General features: G+C 39.3%; 1 protein-coding gene across 1 annotated transcript in view; it reads right to left on the bottom strand.

Annotated features, from left to right (window-relative positions):
* Positions 1–5,690: 5,690 nt before the first annotated feature.
* Positions 5,691–10,292, bottom strand: part of ZNF654 (zinc finger protein 654) — a 59,502-nt gene continuing 54,900 nt past the window's right edge. Inside the window, exons 8-9 of the mRNA XM_024208620.3 lie at positions 6,526–8,824; positions 5,691–6,086 (exon numbers count right to left, since the gene is read on the bottom strand). Of these exons, the coding sequence (XP_024064388.2) occupies positions 6,079–6,086; positions 6,526–8,824 (2,307 nt within the window). The 3' untranslated portion in view covers positions 5,691–6,078. The remainder of the gene's footprint in view (positions 6,087–6,525; positions 8,825–10,292) is intronic.

Below are 10,292 nucleotides of genomic sequence, written 5' to 3'. Positions count from 1 at the left end.
CATGTTTTTCCTCAAGGATTCTTATCCATGTGTCATTATTTTGTCTTTCCTATTAGGTTCCTTTAACAACCTTTTGATTCAACTCTATGCACTCAGGCAGGATATTACACAGGTAATCTGAGAGGTATACGATTTGTAAAAACCAAACTAAAAGCCGCAACACATTCTCCTTATCACCACTTTTCACTTCTATATGCCACAAGTTTTGTTTGTACTTGCACAATATATTCTAATCCATGTCTTGTGTTTGCATATATAAGTGCTTCAATGTAGACACTCACTACCGGGCGCTGGAGTTAATCTGCCTCCCCAAGAGGTTGTAGTGAGGTCGACAGAAGAATTCTTCCATTGATTTAGCAAGTCTACACTGGGGGTTAGGTTAGCATAATTACCTCTCAGGGGTGTAGATTTTTCACACCCCTGAGACACAAAGCTATGCTGATATAAGCACCATCCCATAGACCAGGGGGTTCTCAAACCTCATTGCACCGCGACCCCCTAACAAAAATTACTTCATGATCCCAGGAGGGGGACCAAAGGCTGAGCTTCACCGCTCTGGGCGGGGAGCAAAGCTGAAGCTCAAGGGCTTCAGCCCCAGGCAGGGGGCCTGCAACCTGAGCCCAGCCACCCAGGGCTGAGGCCCTCGGGCTTTGGCTTCGGCCCTGGGCAGTGTGGTTCAGGGTTCAGCCCTGGGCCCCAGCAAGTCTAAACCAGCCCTGACGACTCCATTCAAAGGGGGTCACAACCCACTTTGGGGTCCCCAGCCAAAGTTAGAACCACTGCCATAGACAGATTGAGGAGTGCTGATTTAGTTTTGTATGGATGCTATACTATATAGTATCATACTGCGTGCCAAGTAATGGTAGATACTGTGGTCAAATAATTTTATCAGGCACATTCCCGAAGAGATCACAAGCTCACTTTATATTAACAACAAAGACAATGTTTTATTGAACAAATCTATGTACAGTACAAAAAGGTTTTTAAAATGAAACACTACTGTTGATTTATTGCAGTTTGACGGCTCAGTTTTAATTTGTACTCTTATATAAATGAAAAGTAAAATAATTTAACATTCAACAAGGAAGCACTAATTTCCTTTCTTGCTGAACCTTTAATAGCTTTTACAAATTAACAGAGTCCCAAAATGCATACACTGCATTTAGTCAGAAAGGTGTTATACAGTACCAAATAAATTAAAAAAAATAACACTACTACCCCTTTAAGTCTTTCATCAATACCACTGATGTTAAACAATAAAAGTAAATGAGTACAGCTGAACCTTCACTGTGATATTAAAATCACAAATTTAATGTTATAAATTATCCAAACTATACAATTTATAGTTTTTTTTTTAATGAATATGGCTAAATAACCCAAGTACCAGTAACCTTTCCCCACAGATATGACCATTTTCAACCTACTTAGCACAATTATTTGTGGAGGGTGCCTATCAAGCAGCAACTTTTGAAAATTAGAATTTACATGACCTTTATAATGGAGTGGGTTCAAGTAGTAACAGATGAGCTCTAGAAAACTAACCGCCAAGTCAAACCAAGTTAAGTCCACTTGGAGGAAGATGATTAAAATATGATAATCTGCACAAAAAGCACACAGACCTTGATCCAGCAAAGCACTTCGGTGCATGAATAACTTTAAGCACATCAATACTGCCATTAACTTCAATGGGACTATTTGCATGCTTAAAGTTACACACATTCTTTGCTGGATCAAAACCATACATCAATGTTGGAGTAAGTGTATTTTAAATTACACAATATGACACTTAGTCTTGGAAAAAAAACAAATCCTAGATTTGGAACTTTTTTAAACTCTAAAAATTGCCAACTCAATTAAGGATGGTGTCTTACATGTCTCTGAATCCTATAAAGCGTGTATAATAATCCCACACATTATTTTCAAATTATAGTTACTTAATACTTCAACTGAGTATGCCAACAGGTAACATTTTACAGAAGGGACAACTACATGTCTTTTGAACTAAAATCTGTACTTCAAAATGTTACCTGCCACTTACTCCTTTAAGTGTTCACCTAAGTGAAATAAAAAACTAGATTTTTCAAAATTATATATACTGAACATGTGATATAAACAGACGGTTGTGTGCAACACAAGCATCTTTAAACAAAAAATGAGTTTAACAGGTAGAAAAATTATGGTCACAGTTATATGCATGTACATAGATGCACATAAGCTACACACTTTAAACCAAGAAAATACAAATCCCAATCATGTTTTTGAAGCAACACTTGGCGCTTTAGTACCAGCAAAAAAGCATCAAAGATTAAGTACTTAAAGATTTAATACATAATTTTTTTGATATCTACTGACCAAGTTTTCAAGTTTTTATAACTTAATACTCTAAAATAACCTTTATTTTTTCCAGATGTATTTAAGCAATTTAACTAGACTAAAACTGAAGCTAAAATACAAAGGGGAGCCTGGGAATATTCTAAAGAAGATAACCAGGTTCTTAAAAGTTAGTTGGGTAAAAACTTTACAGTAGATAAGTGGAAGTATGGAAATGCATTTGACTGACTTGTTCCCTTAATTTCATTTATTTAAAAAGCTAATAAATTTTATACACATGATGCACTTTATCTTGTAAATATAAAACAAAAAATGTGTTCTTTGGTGCCTCAAATGTCATGCAGATCTTTCTAGAAGCGCCCCAGACATTGGTATTAATGTAATGCACACATACCTGTGATCATAATTTTATACCCTTTTACTTTTGGCCAAATCCAAGTTAGAGAACCATTTTCTAGGATTCAAGTAGTAAGAATCTGAGTTAGCATTCTTTTTTTCCCTAAGTGAGGGGAAAAGGAGGGAGAAGTTATATGAACATCTATTTGATTTTACAGAGGATTACTAGCAGAGTCATTTTTCAACTATAGTGTTTTAAGTGCCAGAAATATTTAACAGCCTACTTTACAATGAAACCTTTCTGCATTTCCAAATGTGAGTTGTTGCTACAATGAACAGATCCTGTATCCATATTTTTAACTAGTACCAATTCTTACATAATCTGTTGAGTAAGTAAGCTGACTGCCTTACTATACTGTACACACATTGTGATGAATCATTCAACGAGCAAACTAATTTAGCTGAGAAAGCCCTTCTGTGTTGTCCTAGATTACTGTGAAAATTTGACTCATGCCCACTGTTTTTAATCAACGATAGCTTCTGGCTCTCTGAATGTACCCAACCTTCTAGCTTCAAGCACCAAGCAGGGTCCGAAATAAACATACAGTTTGTATGATCTACAAAACAAGGTAGCATTGTTAGTGGGTAATTTTTCATTGCAGTTGAAAATCTGAGCACTTGCAATATTCTCCTTTGATGAAAACTCTACTCCTGGGGGAATTCTGCGCCTCTCTGCATGCGCAGAATTTATGTCCCCTGCAGATTTATTTGCTTCCCTGCAGAAAAAATGATTTGACAGGGAAGCAACAAGAGCAACCAGGAGACCCTGCCTAACAATATGTTTCGGGTGCCCAGGGCAGCTAGCAGAGAAGTAAATCACTGGGGGGGCAGGAGCTGGGACTGGGGAAAACCCAGCTGGTGGCACCTACCCTGTGCCAGGTTCAGCTGCTAGTCCCAGCTGGGCTGGGGACAGGACAGGACTTCCTCTTCCCCTGCATGGCATCTGGGGCTGTGTCAGACCCACCCCAATTTCTCCCCTGGCTGTAGGATGCTCTGAAAACTCTCTCCTCCATGCTTCCTGTGCCCATCGCTCCTCAGCTGCAGGGGGGAGGGTTAACTGTGCAGGAGGTGCTGCTCCCCAATCCGCACAACTCCTTTGCATCCAGACCCCCTCATGCCCAGACCCTCCCGCCGAGCCTCACCTCCAACCCACCCAGAACCCACTCCCTCTGCACCTGGAAAACCTCGACAAACCACCAACACCTGAATTCCCACCCTACCGAGCCCCAACCAGCTGTACCTGGATCCCTACCCCACTGAGCTCCACTCCCCCAGCATCTGGACCCCCCCACTAAGCATCCCCCACCAAAACCCCCCTGGTGAGCTCTATTCCCCCCCACACTGAGACCCCCCCTCCACTGAGCCCCAACCACCTTTACCTGTACCCCCCTGCAGAATCCCATTACCGTTGCACCCAGACCCCCCCCAAGAAGCCCCTATGCATCCAGATCTCTCCCGCATGCAGATCCCCCACTGAGCTGCCCGCACTCAAATCGCCCCACACAGAAATCTCTCAACCCAAACCTGGATCCCCCCCACACTAAGCCCCTCCACACTTGGATCCTGCCTTGCTGAGTCTGCCTGCCCACACCTGGTGCACCTGGCATGGACGGGCAGGACTCTGGGCTGTTTCTAGGGCAGGCCCTGTCCTTGCGCTGTGTTAGGGGTGGGTGCAGCCTCATCGCCGAGTCCGTAGCGCGGGGTGGAGGGGGAGCTGCACAGTGATCTACCACCTCCGTGCAGCCAGTGCCTGTGCTCTCCAATGCCACGTAGGAGCCTCCACATTTATTTCACGAATAAAATTTGCAGAATTTTAATATATTGTGTGCAGAAATAATTTTTTGGCAAAGAATTTTTTATTTTTTGAAGCAGAATACCCTCATTAGTAAAACTCAGGAATGCCTTTTTGTTTTGTGTCTCTTTAGGTCTGTTACATACAGGTGACATATTGAAACTTTCCATCCTTACAGACTAATTCTGGATGTCACTTTACCAGCAATCTTTTGCTGGCCAAAGTACTTAAACACTTTGATTTACATTGCTGAGCTCTTTCATTCGTTTCTGATAAGGACCACCACTTTTTTTCAGAGAGACTGCTACTGCTGGCTGTATTGTGTTTTAAGGTTGACCTGTTAACATTTTCCCAGAATTCCTCCTTTACATGACAGAGCATTACTTGGTAAATCAAAACTTAGTGCTGTATTACTGCAGGATGCTGAGTGGGTATAGAAGTTTTTTCCTGATCTATTTTTGCTAACTGACATTCTTTGCTTTGTCTTCTGTTGTTCTATCTTCATTTAACTCACATTTTTCATAGAAAAGCGTCTCTATTAAATTCTGTCCATCAGTCATACTAAGAATTGAAGGACCTTTATATTTGGATATTATTTTAGCGCTATATGCCAGCTCAAATTCATCTTTATTCATGCCGCACATACATTTATTTTTTAGCCTCAATCTGTACGTGTTAGTACCAGCAGCTGCTGTACACATATTACTTGTGTTAAATCTCTGTGCCTGTAATGGACTTTTTATTTAACATTTCCAAAAAGTCAGTATGTGTAGTTTTGCCATATATTAAGTGGGCTTTTAAGTGCACCTGAATTGTGTCTTGTATAGCTGACACATCTAATATCAGACTGTTGATACAATTTTCATTGTATATGCTGTACTTTAACTTTTTGGCCATTGGTACACACTGTCCATCTCAGACTTTTCTCTACATTCTTCATTTTGGATTCTGAACACAAGTTTATTAAATGACCTCCGTGATTTTTCGTTAAAGACACAAACGCTGAAAAAAGAATGTCCGTTTCCCTCTATCAGATTTTTATACATACGCTGAAAATAAATGTAATGTCTCTTTAAATTAAATCTTTTTAATAATGTGGAGCGACACCCTTTCAACTTGCATGGATAGGAAGGGCTTCTCTTATTACAACTTTTTAATCCAGTGGCACAGGTTACAGTGGTGTTTCTTTCTCTAAGGCAACAGCCACTTCTCTTCTCTGCCTGCTCAGCTGAGTGTTTTATTTTTCTTAAGCGCTCATGCCAGACACTCTGCTGCTGTTCTTTGATCATACACTGGGAATTCATGGGGCTTTCTGGGTAACTGGTACTTTGGGGAGTTTGTAGCAACCTTTCTGGACTCAAAACCTGCACAGCTCCTACTATTCCTCTGTGAGTTCTATCTAGAAAATGTGCTTTGTCTTTTATCAAGGTCACATTTTTCTTTAGTCATTTGAGTCTGCTTTATGATTAAGGCCATCTGGGAAACAGCAAACTGATGCTTCTTCATGTAGTGTTTTCTCACACCACTCCTCAATTGATACATCCTCCCACAACATTTAATCAGGCACCTGTAAAACAGATTAAGTTTGTTAGGTTTCATTTTGTTCCCATGCAAATAGTGCTTTAAATTGGAATTTTGCTTGAGTCTGTCAACATGCCTAGTTTTGAACATGCAAGTAGAAAATGCATAAATTAAACTACCCAAGTCTGTCTTGTCTGAATGCGCTCTCATCAAAGCTGTCTGCTGATTTTCAACTCTCATTTCTTTTCCTAAACACTTAGTTTGACTGAGTTTATCTTCCGGTTTATTAAAATACTTGTTTTTTATTCAGGTCATTACCACTCAATACTAGTACATCTAGTACAGGTTCGAGTACACTGGAATTGGTTATGTGCTCTATTTGTCTTTTTTTAAATCTGTTCTGCCTTGAAGCCTGTTTCCAAGGACCATTTCTCTCTTAGTTTCTATCTCTAAACGTCTGCATATAGAAGCATTGTAAGACTTACTTTCATCATCTGAATCAAATCCAAAGAGTGTCTGACATTTCTTTTGTGCAAGGTGAGCCTCAAGTGCTTCTGAGTTACAGTAGGTGGTCAGACAGTTCCCACATCTAAATCTTTCTGCTGATTTGCTACAAGCTTTATCTTGCTCAGAATGGGCATCTATTTTATCAGTTACAGTTTTTCTACGTTTTGGCATGCTAATGTATCGTTCATCAAGGTAACTTGGAGGCAACGGTCTAACATATGGTTTTGTCACAATTAAGCCATATGAAGTGTTTTCGGTTGTCTGATTTGGTTTGGAAGGTGACTGAGAGACTGCAGCAGTATTGTTTTGTGGTATATCATTGCAGTTCTGTAAAACTGGTATTGACCCATTTTCTGTCCTTGTTTCATCTGCCACTCTGTCCAAAGCTGCATCCGATGAAGCTGAACAAGTCTGCTCCAGTTCAATGTGCCCATTGACCAGTTGGTCACGAACATTACAGTTTTCAGTTTTTGGCTGTACTATAGGCATCTTTTGGTCTATCAAGCTTAAAACTGTAGCAGTAACATCAGATGAATTTTCACTCCCATTCTGAATTACATTGTATGCTTTCTTCTCAATACTCTGGATATATGTCTTTGGTTCTGTAGAGTCTTTCCTTGCCTTCCAAGTTGGAACTGGTAAATCTACAGCTTCTTTTTCGCTACTAGATGCATCTTTTTCTTGAAAACCACAAAGTGACTCTGATAGAGTATCTGACGAATTTTTTTCATTTACTTCAGAACACTCTGTTTTGTTTAAATAATGCTGAGCCTCATGTTCATACAGCAAAGGAAGCTCTTCAAAAAGCTCGCAGCACTCTGCAAAATTGCACTGAGCCTTAAAAACACTGTGACTTTTCGTATGCTCTGCAAGCTCAGTGGACAGCTTAAATCTCTGATTACAGTTAAAATGTAAACAAAAGTAAACATTTGGATATACGTGTCGCTTCAGGTGGTCTATGAAATGCTGAGAATCTGCAAACTTTCTCTGACAGAACCGACATTTTCCTTTATTCCACTTCATTATATGCTGCTGCACCTTCAGATCAGTTGGGTGAGCTTTTCTTGCATGTTTATTGAGAAATCTTATCTTTTTAAACACTCTAATGCAACTGTTGGCAGGGCACTTGAAGTTACCTTCTTGATCCATAACATCCAGATCCTTTTGAGAGCACAAAGTTCCATTTACTTTATGAAGTATAGGAGACTCCTGACTCGGGCTACCGCCACCCTCAGGCAAACTCTCTGTAGTTAAAGGTTCAGGAGTATTATTTACACAGCTGTCACAACTGCCATTTTCAATAACATTATCCTGTTGGCTTACATGATTTTCAGCCACATCCAAGTCCTGGTCGTGGTTTTGTACTTCCATATCAATACTTGGAACTATTGCAGCCTCTGATTCATTATCTTTAGAACTGTTAGAATTCCCATTTTCAAAAGAGACGGATGCATCAGAGCAATTTACTTCATTTAAAGCAGGGGTTTCCTGATCATCATGATGGGTAGCAGCAAGATGCTGTCTTTGTATTTTCTTGACATGATTCCTTAAGTGCTTCAGCATGATTCCTCTCTGCCTGAATTTCCGACAGCATATTACACATGAAAAACTGCCCTTTTTCTGGTGAGCCTGTGCATGCCTCACAATGTGACCGCCAAGAAATTCCCTGTTGCATAACGCACAACGGTGTCTTGGTACATTATGATCTATTTTAGATGCTGCAAGAGCTACATGGTTCTTTCTGGCGTGACCTTTAGATTGGTCTTCAGAGGGGTCTTCGGGGTCAAGCTCCCCATTACTTAGATCTGTTAAAGAGACAACTTCTTCACTCAAAGCCTGACGTTCCATCGGCTTCTCTGTATTAGCAACAGATTTTTCCAGTGTACTTTCACCTAAGCCAACAGATGCTTTATCCCCCAACAGTGATAAACAATTCTGCTTGATCATCAAAAAATTCCAAAACTCAGGATCAAAAAACAAACCTTTCTTCAAAATTGGAAGCAACTCAAAACGTACACGGTTCTGAACAGAACTAGTGTGCTCATTATACTCTTCATCTGCACATTTATATAGATGTTCAACAGTGTAATATGATTCTAAGGTGCGCTCAAGAAAAAAGATAGAAAGCGCACAAATTCTGAGTATCTCCAAGTCATTTGGCAAAAAATGAGCAATCGTTTTATATATGAGACATTTCATAATTGGATCATCACGAAGGTCCAACTGCAGAGCACAGCCACATATTTCAACACAAATCTGCAAACCATCTTCTCCAACCTGCAGAAAAGAAATTAAGATTAATTATACATCATGCCCTGCTTTTATTGTTGGCTTGCGACAGAGGCACATTTGAATGCAAAATAAAGCAAGAGCAACAAACAAAAATTCAGTTCTAAAACAATACTTGAATTTCAACATATAACAACTTTGTATTAAAATATTTCAAAGGTAAGTAGAATTCAGAAGGCATCTCAGTTGTTAATGTAAATGTTTAAATTTGCAAAGTCCTCCAAAAGCAGATTTTATTAAATGATATATAAATAAAGCAATAAAATAAACTACAGCTATGCCGAGCATAACATTTGGCTTGCACTACAGGCTGCATATCTAATGCTGTCAACAAAGCTTCCGATACTTTTGCACTGCACACTTTCTGTGTTAAAGAGACAGCAGGATAACCATTTGGGCATGTTTTAGTTTAAGTTTAGAGAACTGCACGCAAAGGACCATTGTGCAAAACACTATTCTGCCATCCGTATCCTGATTAATTGGTCTATATTTCATAATATAACTGAGCATACAGGTCTGTCACATCTTACGCACATTTAACATGCGCGATTTCAGCTTTACGCGGTCGGCAAAAAACAAAAACAAAAAAGAAAAATAACAATTTTAATACTGTACCTGTAGTGCGGGCGATTCCGCCCACCATTCAACTCAATGTAATTTTGACTATACGCGGTTTTCGCTTTACGCGCTAACCGCGGAACGGAACCCCTGCGTAAGATGAGACTCGCCTGTATTCTAAATATGCTTTCACAGACTCTAGGGAAAGAAGAATATAATGCAGTGTTTTGGTCAAGGTTTGCTGAAGCTTGGGCTCTCTAAATCTGTCCCCATTTTGACTCATTTAACTTGTACTGCATAAAAAATGAAAGCTACAAACGTGGGTGTAACTTTTCAAAGGTGATAAGTGATTTTGGGTGCCCAAACTGACACATCATAATGGCCTGACATTTCAGAAATGGTGAGCTATCACCCTTAAAAATACTAATCACTTGAAATTTAAGCTAGGCCCTTAACTGAAATTTATAATTAAGATGTGTTTCTGAAAATGCCTCCTATCTGAGATATAAAATATTTTGATAAAGGAAAAATTTGGGAACAAGTTTTTATTATAGCTATATGTTGCATACATCTTCAATATCTATGTATTAACCAGTACATACATATTCACATATTTCTTGGGGCATTTAAAAATCTAAATAGCACTTGAGTGTTTAGTTAAATCTTACTAACAGAGCAGTACCAGATTAACATAACCACCAGGAATATTTTTTGGACTATTTACTTAGAGTCAAGACATGGTGAACATTAACAGACTTGTTTCACTTGTGTATAACTATACTGTAACGTTAACAACATAGGTTTACTTTGGTTCAAGTGAAAAAAATGATTACACTCTTCATGCACCTAAGTCTCAGAATGCCAGGAAGACCTAATACGTTCCTACTACTATAAAATC

The sequence above is a fragment of the Terrapene carolina genome, unplaced genomic scaffold (genome assembly GCF_002925995.2).
Source record: "Terrapene carolina triunguis isolate 2854851 unplaced genomic scaffold, T_m_triunguis-2.0 Scaffold558, whole genome shotgun sequence".
Taxonomy (NCBI): domain Eukaryota; kingdom Metazoa; phylum Chordata; order Testudines; family Emydidae; genus Terrapene; species Terrapene triunguis.
This window is presented reverse-complemented; position numbering and strand designations above follow the sequence as displayed.